Consider the following 25,753-nt stretch of genomic DNA (forward strand, 5'->3'; position numbering starts at 1 on the left):
GGTCCCACCATCTTTGAACTCTGTAATTTTAGGCATGTTACACTTTTTTTTTTCTTTGCTCATCATTAGGATAGAAGATAAATGTATGTCTACATCACAGACAGGTGTGAATTACGTAAGTTTCCATGAACTACAGTCACATGTCACCTCAAGGTGGGTGCACATTCTGAGATCCTCATCAAGTGATCTCTTCATTTTGTGAACATCACAATGTACTCTTTTTTTTTTTGTTTTTTGAGACAGGGTTTCTCTGTGTAGTTTTGCACCTTTCCTGGAACTCGCTTTGTAGATCAGGCTGGCCTCGAACTCACAGAGATCCGCCTAGCTCTGCCTCCCGAGTGCTGGGATTAAAGGCGTGCCCCACCACCACCCCACAATGTACTCTTAAACATCACTAGTGAGGTAGCATAACCTCCCAGGACCAACATCACATACACAATCCATCATTGCCCAAATAGTTAGGCAGCACATGAAAGCTTACTAAGAGTTCAGTAAGTGACAGAAGAGAGACCATGACCATGGCAACTCTTATAAAGGAAAACATTTAATTGGGCTGGCTTACATTTTCAAAGGTTTAGTCCATTATCATCATGGTGGGACATGGTGTGCAGGCAGACATGGTGCTGGAGAAGGAGCTCAGAGTTCTACATCTTGACCCACAGGTAACAGGAAGTGAACTGTGTTACTGGGTGTAGCTGAAGCATAGCATACCTCAAAGCCCACCCCCACAGTGACACATTTCCTCCAACAAAGCCACATCTCCCATTGGGGCTATTTTCTCTCAAATCACCACAGAAGCATTATTATTTCTGGGCACATTTAAGACCTTGGAAAATGCTTGCCAAATGAATAAACAAAAGAATGTTTTAGAAGTCAGCAAAACTTGGGATGAAGACATAGCTCAGCTGCTGAGAGCCCATGATACTCTTACAGAGGACCAGAGTTCAATTTTGGTTATCCAAATCAGGCAGCTCACAACCAGCTGTAACTCCAGTTGCAGGAGAGGCAAGGTTTCCGGCCTCTGAGGGCACCTGTACTCACATACACACACCCAAACACAGACAAAGTAATTAAAAACAAAAACAAGTAAGTCTTTAAACTTTTGCAAAAAATAAAAAATAATAAGTCAGCAAAACTCTCAACAGTATTGTGTAAAGGAAAATAACTTTAATAGGCAAATATGCTGGTTTCCAAGTCAAGTTAGGAAATAAAATTCTGGAAAAAGAAATAGTATAGAAACAGAAGATACCTCGTATTACCATCATCTCAAGAAATCTCCATCCCAGAAATACTTCCCTAAAGCATTCTCAGTTTGGCCAAGATTGGTCCAGCCCAAAGCTACCGTGGCCCTTTTAACTTTAGGACAAAGCACCCTGTCCCTGTTGTGTAACAGTTTCCTCAAGATCGAAACATTCTATCCTGCAGGGAAGCTCCCCAAGCAGGAAAGTAAACAACTCAAAATAGCTTCAGGAAGTCCCTGAAACTGACCAGATTCACTTAGCCGCTCCATGCCAGGGTAAGCAATAAAAGCTGGACATCCGCCTCAAACTGAAGCAAGCTTAGCTGCAAAGACTCCGAGACTAGACCAGCTGCCTGGAAGAAGCAGAAACCAGCTGGGCTGCCTGGAAGGTTTAGACCAACTGAGGCACCTGGAAAGGGTATTCTCCAACCTGTTGAGCGGCCTGCAGGCTGTGCAGTGTGCTCCAGGTTCCCAGCTGTGTGAGCTGTCACCCATGCTGGGGTGGGCTTTGGTGATGCAGTTGTCTTTGAATCATTTCTGCTCCTGTAAGTAACCCCTCACCTAAGTAATGCCCCACCCATGTTCCTGTGAGTAAAACCCCACCCACATTCCTGTAAGTCACCCCAATGAAACTATTGGTTCACCAAGTTGGACTTTGGTGGTATCCATATTTTGATCTGTTCCCTATCTAGGGTGAGCAGACGAGTGTGTGTGTGCTGTGTCTCCCCCAGAAAAGTTGTATCACACAACAGTCCCTTTATCTGCCTCTTTATTGAGACCCACAGGCTTCATTAACATTATTAGTAACAAATTGGAATAGTTTCCCAGACACTGTAGAGGCAGACGTTTTAATCTGAAAACAAACCACTTTGAGTTTCCTTATGGTGGTTACGTCACCTCACATGTGTGTTTTTTATTCTCCTGGTCAGTGGTGACCCTTTGCTGACCCTTCTGTGTGTGATCAAAGAGGTTAGGTCTTCGACAGTTCCTGTCCTGGTCCGGGGACTTAAGATATTGCACTAAGAGGGTGATGAACACTGTCTGGCATTGTGGCCTCAGCCTAGTTCACAGGGCAGGAACCTTTAAGAGCCCAAGAACGTGGCAGAAGTTGAGGACACACACACATACACCCCTGACTTTCCTAGTTCTGGGGCCATCATTTCTTATGATGAATAGGTGCCTTAATAAATAAACTTCTTATAAAATTCACAATTCTAGTAAGCCCGACCAATACAGCATTCCTGGTTGACTCATGTCCATTAGTCCCCTCAGAAGTCACTGTACTGCTACACTGTGAGGAAGTGGCCTAATTAATATCATAATGGATGAGGGTGGGGCCAACCCAATGTCTGGTATCCTAATAAGAAAAAGGAAACATCGAGACCAGCAGCTTAGAGAGAACATCTGTAAGACAGGAACCGGAGGTCTGAAGCCTCCTCAGATCTCTAAACATAAGCCAATCCTGTTAGCAGCCAGATTTCTGACTTTTTTTTTTTTTTTTTAAAGACAGGGTTTCTCTGTGTAGCCCTGGCTATCCTAGAACTCGCTCCGTAGACCAGGCTGGCCTCAAATTCAGAGATCCATCTGACTACCTCTGTTTCCCAAGTGCTGGGATTAAAGGTGTGTGCCACCACATGGGGCTAAGTTAATGTTTTAAACACTCAGTTTGTGATGCTTTATTACGACGGCCCTAGGAAAATAACACACCCAGTGTCAATATTGGAACAGGCAAGTCTGAAGTAGGAAGCCTTATAACAAGGAAAGTGTGGCTGCCAACGCTGCCTGTGAGGCTTTCCCATGCCAAGGTTACTGACAAACCAGGAGTGCTGACGAGGAAAGCCACTGCCAGGCTCAAATAAAAATGTTACGGGGCTGGAGAGCTGGCTCAGAGGTTAAAAGCACTGGCTGCCCTTCCAGAGGACGGGTGACTCTGCCTTCTTATTAAACCAGGGTAGCAGTCCCGGTTCTTATGTCCCTGAGGAAAAGAATTTACCAGGAGGCACAGGTAAGGAGATCAAGTATTCATGGCTGATTTCAGCAGGTGAGAAAATATGGCCGAAAGTGAGCACACCTCCAGAGTTCTCCATTTCCCCTCCCCTTGCCCAGCCCAGGGGCAGTCTGGGGTGGTTCCTTTCTTGAAGTAGACTGAGGCGCTCTTAGAATGCCACCTAGTTGTCCTTTCCCCTGGTAAACTTAATAACTTTGTAAGTAGTCACACATGGATACATGATTTTGCATCTAATGTAATACATTGTAACAGACGGAATTGTGGGTATTGGCATGTGGTTTGAATGAGAAGTATCCTTCACAGGCTCGTGTACACTTGGTCCCTTGTCTGGAGAGGCAGCGGAACTTGTAGAGTGTAGAGCCTTGCAGGAGGAAGTACATCAGTAAGGACAAGCTTTGGGGGTTTATAACCTTGCCTCACTTGCAGGTCACACTTCCTGTTTCCTGTGTGCAAGGGAGATGTGAGTTCTAAGCTTCCTGGTCCTGCCCAGTGCCAGCTTGGGGCTATGCTATTATTTGCCTCCTGGAACTATAATAAAAAATACACTCTTCAGTTGTGGGATCTGTTTACATTGTGTGAAGATGTGTCTGTGTTTTCCCTTACCTGCCTCAGGCACCCGATTGGTTTAATAAAGAGCTAAATGGCCAACAGCTAGGGGGTTTGCATGAATCTAGGCTTGCAGGGGATGCCAGCCAGACATGGAGGAAATAGGAGATACAGAATGGCGGAGAGGTTAAAAAGCCAAAGTGACAGAATGTAAATTAATAGGGACAGATTTCAAGTTATTTAAGAGCTAATTGGGAACACGCCTAAGCCAAGAGCCAAGCTTTCATAATTAATAATAAGTATCTGTGTTATTATTTGTGGGTTGGGGGTCCAAAAAAGGGTCTGACAACAAAGACCAACTATATCTGATGCCCAACGCATGGCCCGTAAATCCTAAGAAAGCGGAGAAAAGGTTCTGAACACAGAGCCAGACAGCGTGCCAGGAATGGCAGGTCCCCCATGCGGTCCCGGTGCTTGCGGCATATAGAGGCGCGGCTCCTTTAAGAGGCGTGCTCTGCAGCTGAGCACTTGAATGGTGATCTACAAGATAGAATGGGAGACTAGACAGAGACAACTACCACAGTGCAGGTCCAGAAACTTCACACACACACACACACACACACACACACACACACACACACACAGGGCCAAATCGAGGCTGAGACAACCTCTGATTAGGTGCTAAAGAAAAGAAAATGGGTATAGACAGTCATAGAAAAAAATAAAATAGCTTAAAAATAATAAAGTCTTTAAAGAAAGAGTCAAGTAACATAAAAAGAATTAGCCATATAAGGATGGGAAATACTCTAACACAGGAACATTTGGACCCCATATAACACTTTGTTAACTTTAACTTTTTTAAATACTAATGAGCAAAAACCAACAGCTGCTAAGAGACATCAGATTATGGAAACTGCTAAACTGAACCAGCCTATATATTTTAAAGATGTTTTTACTTCAGAATGGAAGTCAGGAAATGTGTTATGTTGAGAGAGAGGTTATGCCTTTGTTTCCACAGAAAATGAAAAGCTATGGATTTCTTCAAAATTAATAAAGGTCAGATTTGACCGAGGGAGACCTCCTGAAAATCTTGACTATAGACATAAAGGAAGAAACCAAGAAAAACTACAAGACAGATGATGTATGTGCTGGTCCGTATATATGGGTACAGCTCTGAGACTGGATGAGACATGATAAATTTTAGCTACAGAGTCCTTGTGACTTATTATTACCTGCCATCCTTTCATATAGCATGGATGGTGATTTATATTACAGTTTGGTTATGTAATTCAAAAGGACTTACAAAGTTGACAGATGTCTTTCATCTGCTCAAACACAGAACACAGAATCATCTTTAGCTGATTTGGGCACACCACACATTCCATACTTATGTTAATGCAGATATATATATATATATATGTATGTTATATATATATATAACCTTTACAGGTTTGTATGTTTTCAGAAAAAAATAAAAAATGACCAGCCACCAATGAAGACAAGTAGCCCAAGTGATCCAGCCTCTCAGATTGCTTCTGTTAATAGTTTCCTCAAAAATCTCCATTCATAACAACTTCAAAGCTGCTAGCTGAGATGGTCCAACCTCACAGACGACTCCAACCAGGACTTCAGATAAGCCCTGCACATTCCCATCACACCAAGACTGGACAACAGCTAGCTCTCCCAGGACTTGACCATCATCCCAATTTTCTCAGGATCCCCTAAAGATGCCATCACCCCCTGACAACAGGAAGTAATTTTAAGAACACGACACCTACATTCCCAAGAGGTGGTAGGTGGTTTTTGGTTATTTGATGGGTTATGGATATTTGTCCTTGTTTAGAGGGTTTAGTTGCACGTTGTTATTGATCATGGTCAGGGAAAAAACTAAGCAAAGGAGGTTAGATTCAGGGATCTCTTTCTGAAAAGAAAAAGAGGGGAGATATAGGAATGATAGGATAAAAGGGTAGATTTTTGGGGCCGGGCGGTGGTGGCGCACGCCTTTAATCCCAGCACTCGGGAGGCAGAGGCAGGCGGATCTTTGTGAGTTCGAGGCCAGCCTGGGCTACCAAGTGAGCTCCAGGAAAGGCGCAAAGCTACACAGAGAAACCCTGTCTCAAAAAACCAAAAAGAAAAAAAAAAAAAAAAAAAGGGTAGATTAATCTACTTTTAGCCTAAAAAAAAAACTATTCATCTCAAATATTTTACATTGCTATGGATTTTTGTATATTGATACAAATTTAAGGTTATTTTGTTATAACAATTTATATATGCTTCTACTCTTGTTTAAGGTGTGTTTATATATTGATACAAATTTAAGGTTATTTTTGTTTCAACATGCTGTAAGATATTGTACCTATGCAGCTCATTTTAAAATGTAATGTAAAGTTCTAGTATTTGAAAGCTATTATTATAAATTATTTAGGATTATTAAGAAATACAGGTTAGTAGTTAGCCATCTATAACAATCAAACTTGTCATGTTAGGTTTAATTTCAAGGTCCAACAGATATATTTTAGATAGACAGATGATCTTCAAACACTTCAGAGACCTACAGAATACGGCATTTAAGATGTTTTAATAACATAAGGCTTTTCATGACAGTGAGATATACCTGCTCCTGGCAGCACCAGTCTACTTCAGAGAAGATGATGGGCATCAAAGAAACTCCATGTGGAGTTTGCTTTCATTTATGGTAAAGTTAGTCACTGGGCAAGAAACTGCCTTTGCCTCAACTGCTGACAGTATGCTGTCCAAATTGGACAAGCAAGGCACAAAAGAAAGTGACTGCTGAACTTTGCCAAGACAAGGTAGGACAGTCCTTCAAAAATTCCTGCTTCACAGAAAAGTCTGTCAGATATTCTAGGCCTGTAGGCTGAAGATGGAGGCCCCAACACGGCCACGGTGTTGGGATCAGAATAGCTATGACCCTCTAAGATTGCCCCTACCTCCCCTGTTCTGAGTGCCCTGAGGTCAGGCTGTTCTGGGGATGTTTTACTGTTTGGTATATCTCGTGGTTTGGCAACTGTGGCTTCCTGGGGCATGCTGACCATTCCTTGACCCTGGGTGCTTGACAAACAATTCTGTTTGTTTCCTCCTGAAAGGGTATATAAGATGGGGAAGAAAGAGCCGGGCGGTGGTGGCGCACACCTTTAATCCCAGCACTCGGGAGGCAGAGCCAGGAGGATCTCTGTGAGTTCGAGGCCAGCCTGGGCTACCAAGTGAGTTCCAGGAAAGGCACAAAGCTACACAGAGAAACCCTGTCTCGAAAAACCAAAAAAAAAAAAAAAAAAAAAAAATGATGGGGAAGAAAGAATAAAAGGGTCCTGATGCTTGCAACTTGACTGGTGTGTGCTGTGTTCATCCCGACTTCCCTCGCCAGGTTTCGGGCCCAATTGCCATGCAGGCGCGGCACAAAGGAACCTTGGGTGACTATCCAGGCAGTCAGATGTCTCTGTCATTTCTATAGTTTTGTTAAGTTGTTTGCTCCACACTTCCTGTTTACCCAGGTAATGTTTTATCCTTCTCAGGTCTCTGGTGGGGTTGAAGACTAGATAGAGTTTTATGGCTTTCTTTGTTACCAAATTCAAAAGAGAAACTTACAAAAAGATGTAAAGTTTATAAAGGTTGAGAGACATAAAAGCTTAAGTTGTTTATTTAAGAAAATGTTTTAAGGTCTAAAAGGATATTTTTAGGCTGGTAATACAAGTTATGATCATAAGTGGTTTAGGTAAAAACTTTGTATTCATCAAGATAGGATAAATAATAGAGGGTTTTCTCCAAATTTGCCAAATACAAATGGACTGGATACTGTGAATATAATCCTTACTTGGTAATTGTTCTGACTGTAATTGTTCTTTACTGTGTTAAGAGTTAAAACCTTTCCTTTTTATTTAGACAAAAAAGGGAAATGTTGCAGTATACTTCTTTACACTACTTGAAGATGTGTCTATGTTTTGCCTCCCCTGCCTAAGGCACCTGATTAGTTTAATAAAGAGCAGGAAGAAGTCAAACGTACAGAATGGAGAGCTTAAAAAAAATGGCAGAACATAGAGTAATAGAAACAGGTTATTAATTTAAGTTGTAAGAGCTAGTAGGGAACAAGCCTAAGCTAAAGGCTAAGCTTTTACAATTAATAAGTCTCCATGTCATGATTGGGGGCTGGTGGTCCAAAAAAAGGTCTGATGAGAAAGACCAACTATACTCTTCTATAAATTAATTCTGGTCATGATATTTTACCACAGCCACAGGAAAGAAACGAATACACATAGGGCTTTGATCATATCCACACACACACATCTGCCCGCCTCATCCTTCCGAAGCCAAATCCTTTCTCCTCCCCAGTACTCCCTTCCTGTGCCATACTGCATTAAAAAAAAAATGATTTTACAGATTTAGTATTTTTCTCTGAATCATATATTTATCCCAGAGTCTCACGAGTCGCTTCACAATGTGGACCCCAGCAACAGCACCCAGAGTCCTTTCAGCCCATGCTTCCCAGCTCCCTGCCCCCCCCCCCCCACAGCATTTCTACCCACCTGTAGGGAGAAACCTGGGCTCTGTCTAGAACCCGCAGCTCCCTCACCATCTCCTCCTTGCTGGTGTTTAGGACTTTGGCCAGCAGGTCCAGCCGATTGATGAGGAAAAGCAGCTCCTTCAGGAAGGACAGATTGCCTTCCTCCAACAGCCCCCTTTCCTGCAGTCCCTGAAATAGCATCAGGGCATCCTCGATGGGCTCCTGCTTCCTCTGCGGGATGTGGTCCAAACACAGGAACTTGAGGGCGGCCAGTTCATCCCTGCCCAGGTGTTCAGCAATTTCGTAAAGGCAGCTGCTGAAATCCATTCCTTTCAAGAGGTAGGAGAGGGGTGCCCTAGGTTGACAGATGATACCGTGATCAAGGGAGGAAGGGAGGTGCCCGCTACGAGCTTGTTTATTGTCAAATACTAACTGCATCTACTATGTTCCAGACATTTCAGAGGGGAGAAATGGAGACAGTACCTTCCATCACTAAGCTGATGTCAAAATAAAAGTATTTTTAGCTGGGTATGGTCACTCACCCTATAAGGCCAGCACTGAAGATTCGGAAGCAGGGGGATTGCCACAAGTTCAAAGTTTACTTGGTCCACATAGCAGCCCCAGGGTAGTTAGGTTTATATAGCAAGAATCTGTCTCAAAACATCAAAACAAACAAACACATAGATAATAATAAGTATGGGTTTTTTTTATTCTCACATTAGAATAATTTTCTTCTTCTTCTTCTTCTTTTTTAATAGCCCAAAAGACTTATAGTTTTTCCTTTCAGAAGTGCCTTTCCCCTCCCTGGGTCTAGAAACTGTTGAATTCTGTGTATAAAAATTCAAAATATAGTAAGTTAAAATATGGTCACATTATTGCAATCATATTCCACTCACACATTCACACACAAGGACACAGGGTTTAAAAAACTAAAATCAGACTTTATACGTAAATAGGTACAGCCATTGTTGGTTTTTATTCCCTTGATACTGATAATGAACAATAATGTTCTACGCAGCACATTTTTATGTTTCTTGGTTCATTTCATGTAGACACCGTGGGACTTACTAAAAACAACAGTCTCTATCATTGCCTTTCTTTGTTTTCACTTTTTTATTAAGAAAATTTTTATTCATTTTACATACCAATCACAGATCCCCTTCTCTTCCCTTCTCCTGCGCCCCCCCCCCCCAGCCTTTCCCCACAACCCACTCCCCATTCCCTCCTCTGAAAAGGTATGCCTTCCCATGGGAAGTCAACAGAGCCTGGTGAATTCAGTAAAGGCAAGTCCAAGTCTCTCCCCCTGCATCAAGTCTGTGCAAGGTGTCCCATAGGTAACAGGCTCCAAAAAGCCAGCCCGCACACCAGGGATGGATCCTGATCCTACTGCCAGGGGCCCCTTAAGCAGATCAAGCTACACAACTGTCTCCTGTATGCAGAGGGCCTCATCCAGTCCCATGCAGGCTCCACAGCTGTTGGTCTAGAGTTCATGAGTTCCCACTAGCTTGGTTTGGTTGTCTCTGTAGGTTTCCCCATCATAAGCTTGACTCCTCCCCATTGTCCATATAATCCCTCTTCCCTCTCTTCGACTGGACTCCTGGAGCTCTCGGCCTGGTGCTTGGCTGTGGATCTCTGCATCTGCTTCCATCAGTTACTGGACGAAGGCTCTATGATTACTGGGCTAAGCCACCAGGCACCCTCTCCATTATTGCTAGTAGTCTAAGCTGGGGTCATCCTTGGGGATTCCTGGGAACTTCCTTAGCCCCAGGTTTCTCCCTATCCCCAAGATGTTTTCACTTTTTGAAACAGGTCCCTTTGTAGGCAGTGGTGGCGCAGGCCTTTCATCCCAGCACTCAGTGGCAGAGGCAGGCTGATCACTGAGTTCAAGGCCAGCCTGGTCCTAGAGTGAGTTCTAGGACAACCAGGGCTACACAGAGAAACCCTGCCTCAAAAAAAAAAAAAAAAAAAAAAAAAAAAAAAAAAAAAGAATGAATGAACGAAAGACAGACGGAGGGAGGGAGGGAGATCTCATTATGTACTTCAACTTGTCCTGGAATTCACTGTGCACCAGGCCAGGCTTCCTGCCTTGGCCTTTCAAGTGCTGGGATTCAAGATGTGTGCCATGGTGCGTACATCGACATATCCATTGTTTGAATAACACCACACTCAGACACTTTCTTCATCTTCTACAGATCCCTGATTATTATTATTATTATTTTTAAAGTTAAACTGAATCCATGATTATTGTGTATTTGTGTGGTGTGAGTATAGGCACGTGTGTGCCAAAGCCAGTGTGTGAGGGTGAGAGAACAAGGCTGTGGGACGTAGTCTCTCCTTCCGCCTTTCCGCGGGGTTCAGGGGGACAGAGCTCTGGTTAGCAGCCTTGCACAGCAATCGCTTTATAACCCGCCGAGCCATCTGGCAGGCCCTCTCTCATTCTTTTCCTAAGAGACTGTTACACTTGTAATTACGAAGCAAAACTTCCTTTGTCTTTTTTGAGCTCAAGATTAGTGAAACGTGTTTCAACGGGTTTTCTTGATTTAGAAAACACGATCGACATCTTGAAAATAATTCGCTTTCTATTTAATTCCCAAAGTTTTCGGACCCTGGCTCTTTCACTGCAAAATCCACCAATTACCATGAAAATTCTTTTACCTAAGAAAGGCATTTTGAAGGGCTGGAGAGATGGCTCAGTGGTTATGAACACTGGCTGCTCTTTCAGAAGACTGGAGTATGGATCCCAGCCCCCACATGGCTGCTCACAACTGTAACTCCAGTTTCAGAGGATCTGACTTCCTCTTCTGGCCTCTGTGGGCACCAGGCAGGCATGTGGTGCACAGACATGCATGCAGGCAAAAAAGCAAAACAAAAACAAACAAAACCACCCATATCATAAAATAAAATTTTATTTGAAGAAGGAGGAAGAGGAGGAGGAGGTGGCATGGAGTCACTTTGTTCTATGTCATGCTTCAGTTGTTGTTGGTGGTGGTGGTGGTGGTGGTGGTCGTGGTGGTGGTGTGTGTTTAAAGAAAAGCATTTTAAACCCGGCCAGCACTTAACAGTCACATGTTCAAAGCACAACCAACAAGAACTGCTGGGCACATGAGGGAACAATCGAATAATCCCATTCCTTAAATAAGAATTCCCTGCTGGAGCTAGAGAGAGAGCTCAGCAGTTCAGAGCACTTGGAGCTCTCACAAAAGTGACTTCACGTCCCAGCACCCACATCAGGTGGCTCACAACCACCACTAACTCGAGCTCCAGGGATCTGACACACTTTCTTCTGACGTCTGCAGGCATCTCCAGTCATGCGCGCGTGCGCACACCACACACACACACATACATCACATACATACACACACAGAGAAAAGAATTCCCTCTCTTGGCCTGGCAGTGGTGGCGCATGCCTTTAATCCCAGCACTCGGGAGGCAGAGCCAGGCGGATCTCTGTGAGTTTGAGGCCAGCCTGGGCTACCAAGTGAGTCCCAGGAAAGGCACAAAGCTACACAGAGAAACCCTGTCTCGAAAAACCAAAAAAAAAAAAAAAGAATTCCCTCTCTATAGAAACGCATGTGTTCAACTAAGCATACAACCCAGTGCACTCTTAGGGCAGGCTGGCTAGCCTGGAACAACTTGGGGCACTCTAATGTGCTCGCAGCACTTAGCACTACATTCCATTTTCTGAAATAGCACCCAAGATGTGTTGATTACAGTGAAAAACACATTACAATAAAACAAAAAAGTCATACACCTGCTTTTTAATGATATTCAAAGCAATGCAGTAGATATTTCAGAGATAGTGTGTAAAAAGGAAAGGTAAAATCAGGGACGTTCTCAAGCAGACACACCAGACTCATGATGAAGTGTGTGGCCTGAAGGACCAGGGCTTGGGGGTGCAGGAAGGAGAACAGGAGTTTGCCCTTCTTTTCTATAGGTGTTCAGGGTAATACATGCAGATATTATTTTTTGTAAAATTATTTTTGTAAATGAAAGTGCTGTCTTGGAAGCCAAGCATGGTGGCTTACCCATACAGTTCAGTTACAAGAGGCTGAGGCAGGAGAATTACCATAGTTTGAGGCCATGTGGGGAGCCTGGTAAATTCCAGGGTATCCTTAACTATTATAACTTCTATAGCATGAGATTCTGCCTTAGAAAAAAGGAAGGGGAGGGGAAGAGAGGAAGAAGGAGAGAGAATACGAAAATGAAAATAAGTAAGGACTGGGTGTGTTCACGTGTTAAAGGCTGTATGGTTATATGTTAAGGAAATGGACTTCTGGGAAGTCCAGGACAGGGCAGGAAGTGCCTCTCAGGCCAGGAACCAGCACCTGAATGCTCTTAAAAGAACACAAAGTATTGGAAGCCAAGGTCTTAAGAGAACTGGAAACTCGCCTTCCCCCCCCCTCCCCCCCCCCCCCCGACTCACACATGTCTCAGAGAAACCCGAAGAGTGAATAGACAGAACAGGGGTAGAGTCTAGCCGCACACACCCTTCTCTTTCCAGACACACAGTAGTCACAAAAGCGACGACAAGAACAGTCTCTGCAGACTCCCCCCAAAGCAGAAACAACTCCCAAGAAGAATGACAATAAACTTGACTGAGTTTTTTTTCTTTCTTTCTTTTTTTTTTTTTAAGAATTTTTAAATTCATTTTACATACCAACCACAGATCCCCTCTCTTCCCTCCTCCAGCCTCCCCCACCAACCCACCCCCCATTCCCTCCTCTGAAAAGGTAAGGCCTCCCATGGGGAGTCAGCAGAGCCTGGTGAATTCAGTAAAGGCAAGTCCAAGTCTCTCCCCCTGCACCAAGGCTGTGCAAGGTGTCCCACCATAGGTAGTGGGCTCCAAAAAGCCAGCCCACACACCAGGGATGGATCCTGATCCTACTGCCAGGGGCCCCGTAAGCAGATCAAGCTACACAACTGTATCCTGTATGCAGAGGGCCTCGTCCAGTCCCATGCAGGCTCCACAGATGTTGGTCTAAAGTTCCTGAGTACCCACTAGCTCGGTTCGGTTGGCTAAAGACACTGTTTTAGAACAATTGCTCAAACTTGAAAGGAGGGACAGAGGGAGGGACGGAGGAATGGATCCTAACTGAAATCCTTGCAAATGGATCGAAGAGTTGACCCTTTAAAAATCACCATATGTTCGCACACACGCATGGCCGACATGCACTTGTCGGGGTCAGAAGACAATGTTGTAGTCTCTCGCTGCACCTTTTACATGGTTCCGGGGATCAAACTCAGATCGCCAGGCTTGCTCACCCAGCCACCTTAGTAGCTGAGCCAAGTTACCACCTCACAAAAATAAAATAAAAAAATTTTAAATGTGTAAATGATCTTACAGTGATAAAAATAAAAAAAATAATAGAAAAGAAAACCCAAAGGCCATCTAAAACAAAAAAAAAAAATATTTTCTTTAGTAAGTAAAATTTTTTGCAAAAAATAATCCAAGTATGGCCAGAGAGTACGGGAGAAAGAGGCATCAGGATTAACATATAGAAGCAGCCGGTCGGCAAAAAGATCAGAAACCGTTCCCCACCAGGGCTCCATGTTACAGAACAGAGCATGTGCCAGAAAAGCCCCTGGCTCTCTGAGCGGAGATGGCCCCACCCCTCGGACACTGAAGGCTACTTCCTCCCGCAGCAGGGCCTTTCTCTTTTTTCATACACTTAACTTAAAAAAAAAAAAAAAAATCACAATCCATGGTCCGATTCTTTGTTCTCTAGCACAAGAACGCGCACATCTCAACAGGTGCCCCTGAGACCTCGGACCCACACCTACAACACACGCACAATTTTAAAACGAGCATTTAATATTTATGTCTGACCTACAATATTTCAATGTAAGTCACCGTCTGCGTTGTGGCATATACGTGTTCAGGAGCGGCCACAGCAGCCCAAGACGTTTCTCTTAACCCATCTTACTAGAAGCCTCTGAAGAAGCTGATACCACAGTCTTCATTTTACTGCTGTAAGTCACAACCTAGATCACCTGGTCAGACCTGGGCTCAGATTCACATGTCATCCAAGGACTTCAACAGACACACGCCAAAAATGTGGAATTTGCCGGGCGGTGGTGGCGCACGCCTTTAGTCCCAGCACTCGGGAGGCAGAGCCAGGTGGATCTCTGTGAGTTCGAGGCCAGCCTGGTCTACAGAGCGAGATCCAGGACAGCCAGTACTACACAGAGAAACCCTGTCTCGAAAAACCAAAAAAAAAAAAAAAAAAAAGGTGAAATTCTTGTAACACCAGCCAACTGAGCTGCTTGGTGAGTTTCAGGCCAGCAAAGACCCATGATAGACAGCACATGAAGAAAACACACACACACACACACACACACACACACACACACACACACACACATAACTCATAAAAGATACGCTATTTTATTCTAATTACTATTGGATGCAACAGAGAAAGACAAATCACCATATTTTGAAATAATCGATTTTTCCAGAAATATTAAAAGCTAAAAAACAAACAAACAAACAAAAAAAAAAAAACCAGGAAAAAGGAAAAGCTGCCCATGAAACGGAAGCGTGTGGCCGGCCCACTATTGAGGAACAAGCACCCACCCGTGAGAGCTCACCCGGGCTCCCCCACAGCCTCTCTTGCCAGGTGACTGCATCTGATCACAATCCTTCCTTGAATAATCATCAGCCCCATCTCGCTCCTCCCGTGATTTAGAGAACTACCTATGAGATGCGGCGGGGGCGTAACATGAAACTTGCTGGAACTTTCCAGGGATGAGAGTTTACGCGCCATCCAAAGCCTCTCCCAGGCCAAGTCCTAACTTAGTGCCGCCTGCGCCGCCGGGCAAGCCAGCTCCCAGAACCAGGCTCTAACTAGGCTCTAACTAACTAACTCCCCAGATCCTAACGCCGCCCCCCCCCCCACACACACACACAATCCACAAGCCTCGGCAGGCAGGCAGGTGGTAGGAAACACCCCCAGGAAAGGCATTATTCAAACCTCCGTAAAAGTACAGCCGCCCGCACCATCTCCTAATTGAACAGAACTCATAACTTCGCTTGTAAAGACGCCTAACCTCGCCGCCGCCGGGGCAGATTTCTGAGTTTTTAATCTGTGCTTCCTTATTCCTTCATTCTCTAGACGGTCCTGTTTCTTTCTTTCTTTCTTTCTTTCTTTCTTTCTTTCTTTCTTTCTTTCTTTCTTTCTTTCTTTCTTTCTTTCTTTCTTTCTTTCTTTTTTTTTTAAATAGAAATGATAGGCTGGAGAGGTAGCCGGGTGGTAGAGTGCGTGCCTAGCATGTGTAAGGCCCTGGATTCAATCCCCAGGACTACAGATTTCGTACATATTCAAATCGCTAAGACTGTGTTTGGGGGTGTGCATGTGCGTATCAGAAGATGTGCAGTTTGGGGGCCATGGGGGTAAGTGGATCCGGAGATGGAGCAGCCAGGTCAGTTGAAATTTAAATTGTAGCTTCTGTTCAAGGAGGTGGGGGTTTTTCAAACAGACATCCATCTAAGGGATCGGGTGGGGGGGTCGCAGAGGGCGACTACCCACACAGATAAAGCTCCCGGCTTCCCTTTCAGTATTCAAACCCTGAATCCCGCTACAGCCATGTGGTCTCCAGATCCCACACTCAGAAGCCTAGAAAGTTCTAGAATCGAGATCCTTCCCCCTCCACTTAACAGCCCAGCTGACCTGATCAGAAACCGACCCCGAGGTCTTCACATGGAGGAGCGGACCACGGCGGGCGGGCGGGCGGGCGAGGGCACCCGGCTCCCAAGCCTCTTCTCTGGGCCGGGGACAGGCAGAGGGCATCCGAGAGCTGCCACTTGTACAGAGCTGCCACTTGTACGCGTCTGTACTTCCTGCTCTGGGGCACAGGCGGGAGACAGAAGGCGGGAGGAAGAGGCTGGCCTCGCGTACTCAAATGACAAGCCTAAGGGGAGCCTGTCCAAAGTGCCACACATGTATCCACTGCCTGCTGAGCGTGTTATGCGCCTCCCCTGTCGCCCGGTCTCGAGACAGTTTCACTTCCACTTTCACGGCACAGGAGTGAGTGAGTCTACGTGACTCGATAACATCTAGGAACCACCAAGGATAACAGCAAAGGGCATTTGTCTTTCTGAGATTGGCTCGCTGGGCTTAATAGGATTATCTCAGGGTTTTTTGTCCATTTTCCTGCAAATGATGTAACTGTTTTGGGTTTTTTTGTTTGTTTGTTTTTGTTTTATTGTTATTGGTTTTGGTTTTTGGAGACAGGGTTTCTCTGTGTAGCCCTGGCTGCCCTGGAACTCGCTCTATAGACCAGGCTGGCCTCAAATTCAGAGACTCACCTGCCTCTGCCTCTTCAAGTGCTGGGTTAATCCTTTAATAGGCGTGTGGGTTTTATTTTTTATGCAGTATTTTAAATACCCAAAGAAGCAGTTAAATACTCTGTTCTTTGTGACTGAAAGTTTCCGTGTGTGTGTGTGTGTGTGTGTGTGTGTGTGTGTGTGTGTGTATACAATGCTACATCTTCCTCATCCATTCCTCTGTTTTTAATGGTTGGGTTGGTTCCAATGAACAAATACATAAATTCCCTGCTGTGAATTAGTTCAGATATTTTCAGGTGTGCCCATATACGAGTTCTTTTGTCTATTACATAGGATTTGTAAGAAATGAGAGTGTTGCCGGGTGGTGGTGCACACACCTTTAATCCGGCGGATCTCTGTGAGTTCGAGGCCAGCCTGGTCTACAGAGCGAGATCCAGGACAGGCTCCAAAACTACACAGAGAAACCCTGCCTTGAAAATAAATAAATAGAAAAAGAAAGAAAGAAAAAGAAAGAAAGAAAGAAAGAAAGAAAGAAAGAAAGAAAGAAAGAAAGAAAGAAAGAAAGAAAGAAAGAAGAGTGTTAATCATCCTAATTTGATCACTACTCTATTTATAAAAAAAAAAAAGATTTGTTGGGGCGGAGAGATGGCCCTGAAGTTTATGAACACTCACTCACTACACTTGCAGAGTATCTATGTTCGGTTCCCGGTACCCACATGGTGGCTTAAACTGTAACTCCAGGGGATCTGTGCCCCCTCCCATCCCGTCCTGTTCCCCCCCCACACACACACACACCGGGTGCACCTACATATATGCAGGCAAAACACTCATATACATAAAATAAAAACAGAAATAAATTATGTTTTAAAGAAAGAAGCTGAGACCTAACCAAGCAGAAGGACCATAGAGGGCTCCCTGTAAAAAAAGAGAGAAAAGAAAGAAAGAAAAAAGAAAAGTAAGAAATAGAAAAATGGGCTGGAGAGATGGCTCAGAGATTAAGAGCACTGGCTGCTCTTCCAGAGGTCCTGAGTTCAATTTCCAGCACCCACATGGTGGCTCACAACCATCTATAATGAGATCTGGTGCTTTCTTCTGGTGTTCAAGCATACACACAGAACACTGTGTACATGATAAATAAAATCTTAAAAAAAAAAAAAAAGAAAAGAAATAGAAATATGACTGTGATAATTACCAACACCTACTTAAAGCCAGTCACTGCTTAAGGCATACTGAGACATTACTGGCCTCAGGTCATGTGTATGTCTCTGTGTGTGTGTAATGTTTTGTTTTAAGTGCAGAGTTGATGGAAGAAGGAAAATCAGAAGTTTAAAAGTTCAAGGAGCTGGGCGGTGGTGGCGCACGCCTATAATCCCAGGCAGAGGCAGGTGGATCTCAGTGAGTTCAAGGCCAGCCAGGTCTCCAAAGCGAGTTCCAGGAAAGGCGCAAAGTTATACAGAGAAACCCTGTCTCGAAAAACCGGGAAAAAAAAAAAAGGTTCAAGGAATGGGGGAGGAAGAGAGAGGTAGAGACACAGAGATTGGGGGAGGGGAGAGAGAATCGGGGGGTATTAGGGTTGGGGGGTGTCTTAAGAGTTGGGGGGGGGGAGCACATAAGCCGCGGAAGGACACGCAGCAGAGGCTAGAGGACTCCGAATGATTAGCCCAGCTCCGGAGCCGAATTGAAAAGAAAGTAACTAAAGTTGAATGAAGTTTCCTGGAGAGGTGCTCAGGGTCCCGCCGGCGCGGGCGGCCCTTCAGTGGCTGTGTTTCTGGAAGTGCCACGAGAGATCGCCACGGAAGCAGCAGCCACGGGGAGTGGAACGAGACCGCTGTGCGGCACTGACCTGTCCCTGCTCGCCGGCCACAGCTCCGGGACTCGCGGGCCACAGCTCCGGGGCTGATCGGCCACAGCTCGGGGGATGACCGGCCACAGCTCGGGGGATGACCGGCCACAGCTCGGGGGATGACCGGCCACAGCTCCGAGGATCACCGGCCACAGCTCGGGGGCTGATCGGCCACAGCTCCGGGGATGACCGGCCACAGCTCCGGGGTTGATCGGCCACAGCTCCGGGAAGAAGGTCTGCGACGCCCGCAGCAGGCCGCCGCTAGCTTTCGGAGCCCGGCTGTCCCCAGGAGTGCTCGCACTTCCTGTTCCCACGAGGCCCGGCCACCGTTTCCGAGCGAGTGCAAGAAGCCGGGCTTTATAACCTGATCACCCCAGGTTAGGTGACGCAATCCAGGGCCCTCGGCAGACTCCCGCCCTCAGCGGGGGCGCGCGGGGCACGAACAGGGGCTGGGGGGGGCGCGGCCCCACGGGGAGGGGCGGGAGGGGAGCGGGGGGGGGGGCCGGGGGACGGGGAGGGGCAGGGGGCGGGTGGCCGCGTGGAGGAGCGGGGTGGACGGGAAGGGGCAGGGGGCGGGGGGCCGCGTGGAGGAGCGGGGGGGGGGGGACGGGGAGGGGCAGGGGGCGGGGGGCCGCGTGGAGGAGCGGGGGGGGGGGGGTGCGGGGGAGGACGGGGGGGCTTATGGGCCGGGGGGGGGGGGGGGTACTTCCCAACTGAAAGAGCATGGAGAAAAGTTCCCCGAGAACAGAAATGACTCATTCAGAGATGAGAAATATTTAGAGACGTGGAGTTAATCATTAGAGGCGTGGTGGTGCCAGCCGCACCTCTCACTCCGCCTTTCTGAGGCAGGCTGGGCGAACAACTGTGGTGTTTGATTTGAATGCAGAGACCCTGCACTGTGTAAACAGGATGGGTCAACCGGATGCAGGGTGCACTTTTAGTGTCAGCACTCAGGGAGGCAGGAAGATTAGAATTAGCAAGATCCAGGCCAGCCAGAGCTACTGGAGACAATGAAGGAACACACACACACACACACACACACACACACACACACACACACACACACCACACAAAGGGACCAGGACCAGTTGTTTTTTTCCCAGGGGCCAGTTTGCTGAGACCTCTGCCCCATATTACCCCACCATCCAAGTTGATTATGTCTGGCTTCCAACAGATCCCCCGGGAAGTACATCCAATCTGGTAGCCAATCAGGGCCCTACCCGGCCATGAGCAGGAACTGTATTTGCTCTTTTTACTCAGACAGACCTCTGACACAGCAGACAGACCTCTGACACCACTACAGTTGCTGACCAGATGCCAAGAGCCGATCATAAAAGGATTCCTGTGTCAGTGAGGGTCTACACCCAATCATTTCAAAATACACTTAACCACAGGGGAATTCCCCTAAGCAGGCTTAAAACGGGCTTCCTTACCCTTCCCTGGGGTCGAAGCCGTTTTGGGTGGGCCCCAGCATGCTGGTCTTTTCTTGAGAATAAAGCTGCTTTCTGCAACTGCATATTAGGTGTCTTCAGGTCATTTGGAGCCATCCTAGGGCCCTAACACACACACACACACACACACACACACACACACACACACATTAGGGTTCACCCAAGGCAACAAAGTGAGCTACATTTGCAGCCCCTTTATGGGTTTTCTTTGTGTGTGTGTGTGTGTGTGTGTGTGTGTGTGTGTGTGTGTGTGTTGTACAGAAAGTGTGAGCACGTGTGGACAGGTGCGTGCATCTGTGCACACACCTGTGAAGGCAGAGGAGGATGCGGGGTGTCTTCCTCTATTGCTCTCACCTTGTTCCTTTGATACAGGGTCTCTCACTGGACCTGGAAGCTCACTGCTTTTCATTTGTTTCCCAGAGAGGCTGCTAGTCAGCAAGCCCCAGTAAACCTTTTGCACAGTCCCCTGCCTCAGTGTGGGGTTCACAGGCTGTACAGTGAGTCCCCACCACAGGGTCGGGGCACAGACTGTACAGTGAGTCCCCACCCTAGGTTTTTGGGGGGACAGGCTGTACAGTGAGTCCCCACCCCAGTGTGTGTGCTTGGGGGGGGGGGACAGGCTGTACAGTGAATCCCTATCCTAGCATTGGGTCATAGGCCATTCAGTCAGTTCCTGAAGCATTTATCTAATTACTCTTTATTAATAAAAAAATTGGGAGTCAGATATCGGGGAAAGAACCTGAAAAATCAGAGAAGCAGGGGAGCAGCCACCAGTGACCTCTCTCTTCTGTTCCTTCCTCCAAAGGGGCCAAGATCCTCTCTTAGCCCCGCCTTACTACTTCCTGTCTCCTATCTGTCCACAGTCCTCCAAACCTCTATAGTTGATTTCTGACTCCAAGCAAGCTTTATTTGTCAGAACACAATCAAAATGTCACACAATCAGTCCCCATCATGTGTTAGGGCCATAGGCCATGCAGTCCTTATCCCAGCCAAGCGGTGTGACCCCATCCCAGTGCTAGGGTCCTAGGCCATGCTTTCCACCTGTGTGCTGGAGATGTGAACTTAGGGCACCGTGCCTGCGCAACAAGCCCTCCTACCTGCTAAGCCATCTCCCCGGACCCCGAAGTTTTTATTTTGAGACACACCCTTGGTTGAGTTGTTCAGGCTGGCCTTGGCTTAACATCCTCCCCCTCTGTCTCCCAAGTAACTGGGACTACAAGCTTGTGACACCAAGGCCTGGCTTGCTCTGAGTGTTTTTTGTTTTTTTTAAGATTTATTTATTTATTATGTATACAGTGTTCTGCCTGCATGTGTCCTGCAGGCCAGAAGAGGACACCAGATCTCATTACAGGTGGTTGTGAGCCACCATGTGGTTGCTGGGAATTGAACTCAGGACCTCTGGAAGAGCAGTCAATGCTCTTAACCTCAGAGCCATCTCTCCAACCCCTGAGTGTATTTTTATTCTCACATCTTCCTAACTGAGACCTAAAGAGATTTAAGATTACTAACAAGCCTGTGTTTTAAAGCATGGATAAAGAAAAACAAGAAAAATCAAAAGACCAGGGCGGGGTGGTAACCTAGCAGGAAAAGAGCTGCAATTCATACCCCATCAGGGACCACCGACCCAACACACACACACACACACACACACACACACACACACACACACACACACACAAGGGGTGGGGTGAGAATCACCAGGTTTCAGACCCATGCCTCACTCCAAACTGGGATGGTGACAGGCCACCCTGGTCTGCCATGAGGAAGGGGAAAGGGTAGGTGTTAATCCCACCGACTGAGAATAAGACCACAAGCACAGTTTAAAGCCAAATTTGAAGCAAGCTTTAATTAATACTGGCCAGGTAGATGCACTCTGGCTAGGTCCATACCCAGGTTCTTGGGAAATGGTCCAGAATCAAGTATGGCAAGGGTTTAAGAAGGAAAACCCATAATTCATTGCATTTCCCATCAGGTCCAATCCAGGGCAAGCATACATCCTAAAGTACCTCCAGCCTGTGAACCTCCTGTCCACATGTGATCAGGCACATCTGGCGCAGATGGATCAAACAAACTTGTTTAGGAGAATTCAAAACACATGGCTTGTTATCTCCTGTAAACAGTAGCCTCCAACATTTCAGGAACTACCTGTCCTTGGGCAAGGGGCTTGCAGCTAAGAGGCATTGTTGTTTCATGAATTTCTTAGGCATAATAATTAAAACTCTATGGTGATATTTTAATTGTACTGAAATGTGATTTATTTGTATGTTAACAAAGTTGCCTGGGGGTCAGAGCTAATAGCAAGCCATACAGAGCTGGGTGTTTGTGGGGCATGCCTTTAATCCCAGCACTTGGTAGGCAGAGCTAGGTAGATCTCTGTGTGGTCAAGGATACAGCCAGCATTGGAGACACATGCCTTTAATCTCAATACCATAGAAGACCTGGAGGTCTGTACATACAGGCAGTGACAAGACAGTCATGTGGTTGGGTTTACAACCAATGAGAAGGCAGAACAGAAAGTCTATATAAAGACAAAAACACAGGAAGTAGGTCTCTTTTGGAGAGGTCTCTTGGCTGAAGAGGCTAGCTGCAGCAGACGGGTAAGGCTCTTAGCTCTGATCTCTTGGCTTTCTTCTTTGCATTGGTTCTGTGTGTCTTATTTAATAAGACAGTTGGTTACATCTACAAAACTCAAAATGTAACTTTGGCTCTCATAGGGTATGAGACTTCTCTGTTTGCTCCTGCTATTACCAGGTATACTAATCACTTCTTAGCGCTGTGACAAGATGCCCAACGAGAAGCACTTTAAGGGAGGAAGAGAAGAATTTATTCTGCCTTACAGTTCAAGGGATACAGTCCATTGTGACCGGAAAGGTGTGGCAGCTGGAACAGGAGGCTGGCTGGTCACACTACACTTCCTGTGTAGTCAGGAAGTGGGGCTTGCAGGGACTCGCTGTCACAGCTCTCCCAAGTACCACCACCAGCTAGGGACTAAGTGCTCACAGGAGACATTCTGTCAAACCACAACACCAAAACCAAAGCATGTAACGTATATTTTACCTGCTCAAACATAAAACAAAAAAAAATCATCTTTGGCTAACTTGTGTGCAGTGTACAGCCCATACTTATGTTAATGCAGATATGCATGTTACCTTTGAAAGTTTATGTGTTCTCAGAGCCAGGGGACTGGATACAAATGAAAATGAGTGGCCCAGGTGATCCAGCCTCTCAGAGCGCCTCTGTTGCAGTTTCCTCAGAGTTCTGCATCTGGAACAGATTCAAGGCTGCTGGCTGAGATGGTCCAGCCTCAAAGGCTACTCCAGCCAGGACTACAGATAAGCCTTGCACTTTCCCACTGTGCAGAGACTGGACAACAGACATTATGGCCAGTTTTTCCAGGACTTGACCATTATCTCAATTTTCCCAGCGCCCCCTAGAGATGCTGTTGCTCCCTGCCCTGGACAACAGGAAGCAGTCTAGAGAACATAACACCCACATTCCAAAAGGTAGAGTAGGTGATTTTTGGTCATTCAGTGGGTTATGGATATTTGTCATCATTTAGGGGGTTGGTTACAAATTGTTATTGGTCATGGTCAGGGAAAAAGCTAAACAAAGGAGGTTAGATTCAGGGATCTCTTTATGAAGGGGAAGTTTATGAAGAGGTGGATATAGTATAGAAATAATGGGATAAAAGGGTGCATTGTTAAGTCTACTTTTGAACAACCACTAGTCTCAAATATTTTTACAATGGTATGGAATTTTGTATATTAATTTAAGATTATTTTTATTAGGACATACTGTACATATGTTTCTACTCTTGTTGAAGTTATTTACCTCTGAGGCTCATTTAACAATGCACTGTAAATTTCTAGTCCTTGAGAGCTATTATTACAAACTATTTAGGATAATAGAGAAATGCGGATTAGCGGTCACCCCTTGTTGAGCAGACTCAAGCCCAGCTAGAGAGCTGCTGGGTACCACCAAGGCATGTGTACCCAGTACCGCACCTTTAGCATTATTGTGTCCTGCTGGTTGTTGTAATTCACGTGCATCATAGCTGGGTAGGCCTATCCCCCGCCACTACCTGGGACTGTTGGATAAACGACCTACATTGTGCTTGTGGGTTCAAAGCTATATGTCCACCTGGCAAATGAACTGGGATGTGACTGTAAATACAACCAGCCCGTGTGGTATAGCAGCATGTTCTGAATCATTTTTTAGTCCAGACTGTTGCCCAGTTCTAGAATTATGAATAAATCCAATTAAGATCTGAAAGAAAATAAGCTAAGGAATCTCTTTTTTCCATAGCTTGTCACTGCCTCAATAACAGAAAAATGTTATTGTGTTTAAATTGACTTTACATTTGTTTTTGTTACTTATTAAGTAAAATGCAGCATTGACCTTTTTATGCATGGGGATTTTCATCACTTTGGTACTCAACTATTTGTGTGTGAGTATTTTTGTTGGTTGTTTCTTTTGGTTCACAGGGTTTCTCTGTGTAGCTTTGGGGCCTTTCCTAGAACTCACTCTGTAGACCAGGCTGGCCTCAAACTCACATAGATCCACCTGGCTCTGCCTCCCAAATGCTGGTCTTAAAGGCATGCACCACCACCACCCAGCTTTGTGTGAGTATTTTTATTGTGTGTGTTGTATGAGGTGGGTGCCAGGTCCCACCTGACTTTCAAACAGTCCTTGAATGGAGGAGTGAGGATTAAGAAACAATAGATATGAAAAATAGAGACGTAGATGGTGTAAAAGAAAAAGACAGAGACACAGAACAGCACTGGAGGGCTCTGGGTCAATATCACAGTTGCCTGAGTTTGTTCCTCATGGGCTTTTTATACACCAGCAAGGGGAGAGGTGAAGGACCTCCCCGTCTCAGGGACACAAAGGTTCAAGGTACAAAGTGCAGACAAGTGTAAACACTTCCTTAATTCTCAAAACACCTAGTAGCCACGCCTTTCAGTAAAACATTCTGTCCTTAGGTATAAGACACCTGATAACCATCCCTTAGGCCAAAACATCCTATTATGCAGCCTTGCGTCAGGATGGAATAAGGCCACACTGTGGAGTCTCTGTGGCCCCCACAGGTGGGGGTACACACACCCGTGCACGCACACAGAAGCCAAGGAAGGTGTCCCGGGTGTCCTTTTATCACTCTCTGACTATTCCTTTGAGGTAGGGTTTTCCCTGAACCTGGAGCTTGGGTTTTCTGAACTAGGCTGGCAGGCAGAAAGCCCCAGCAATGCCCCTGTCTCTGTGCCGTTGGAGCTGAGATTGTAGTCATAGGTAGGATGCCAGGTTGTGATGTGGGCCCTGGGATCAGAGTCTCATGCTTGCACAGCAAGCCCTCTTCATCCTAAGCCATCACTGTCAGAATTCCCAGACCCTCCCCCAGCTCCATGACCGTACATGCGCTGTCCAGTAGCCAGGCAAGAGGCTTAGTCATCCCAGGGCCTTACGTCCTACGTAATCCATGCACTGCATGATCACATAATTTGCACACAGCGTGATCATGTAATCTATGTGCACGTGTGGCGTAGCTATGTAAGCCCATATGCACATGTGCAGGCAGAACCTATTAAAGTGGGTTCCACTGATCCCTCTGCCCTTTTTCCTGCATGATCAGTCCCGACAGGCCTATGCACATCCCTTCTGTTTCCTGCCCTTAATAAACTCTTTTAGTGGGTTTTGTTGGACCTCGTGTCTTTTCTCCCATGGTAATCAGCGCCACTTAATGGGTAACATTGTGTTGCTTAATAAATAACATTGGTGCGGAGATGAAGCAGGCCCTCTTCGCGCTCTGCACCCGGGACCCTGTACTGAGGTGTACTCTATTTGTGACTTCCGGCTTTTCCATTTGCCCGG

At 46.0% G+C, this 25,753-nt stretch overlaps 1 protein-coding gene across 2 annotated transcripts in view; it reads right to left on the minus strand.

The window, feature by feature from the left end:
* Casp8 (caspase 8) overlaps positions 1 to 18,577 on the minus strand; it is a 31,338-nt gene extending 12,761 nt beyond the window's left edge. The window contains exons 1-3 of one of the 2 annotated variants that reach the window (XM_006975044.4): positions 18,438 to 18,577; positions 8,853 to 8,960; positions 8,333 to 8,665 (exon numbers count right to left, since the gene is read on the minus strand). In XM_006975044.4, the coding sequence (XP_006975106.1) occupies positions 8,333 to 8,637 (305 nt within the window). In that variant the 5' untranslated portion in view covers positions 8,638 to 8,665; positions 8,853 to 8,960; positions 18,438 to 18,577. Of the gene's footprint in view, positions 1 to 8,332; positions 8,666 to 8,852; positions 8,961 to 15,977; positions 16,155 to 18,437 lie in introns of those variants that run through there. The other variant, XM_015993954.3, reaches the window with a different exon arrangement.
* Between the last annotated feature and the right edge of the window lie 7,176 nt (positions 18,578 to 25,753).

The sequence above is a fragment of the Peromyscus maniculatus genome, chromosome 13 (genome assembly GCF_049852395.1).
Source record: "Peromyscus maniculatus bairdii isolate BWxNUB_F1_BW_parent chromosome 13, HU_Pman_BW_mat_3.1, whole genome shotgun sequence".
NCBI lineage: Eukaryota > Metazoa > Chordata > Mammalia > Rodentia > Cricetidae > Peromyscus > Peromyscus maniculatus.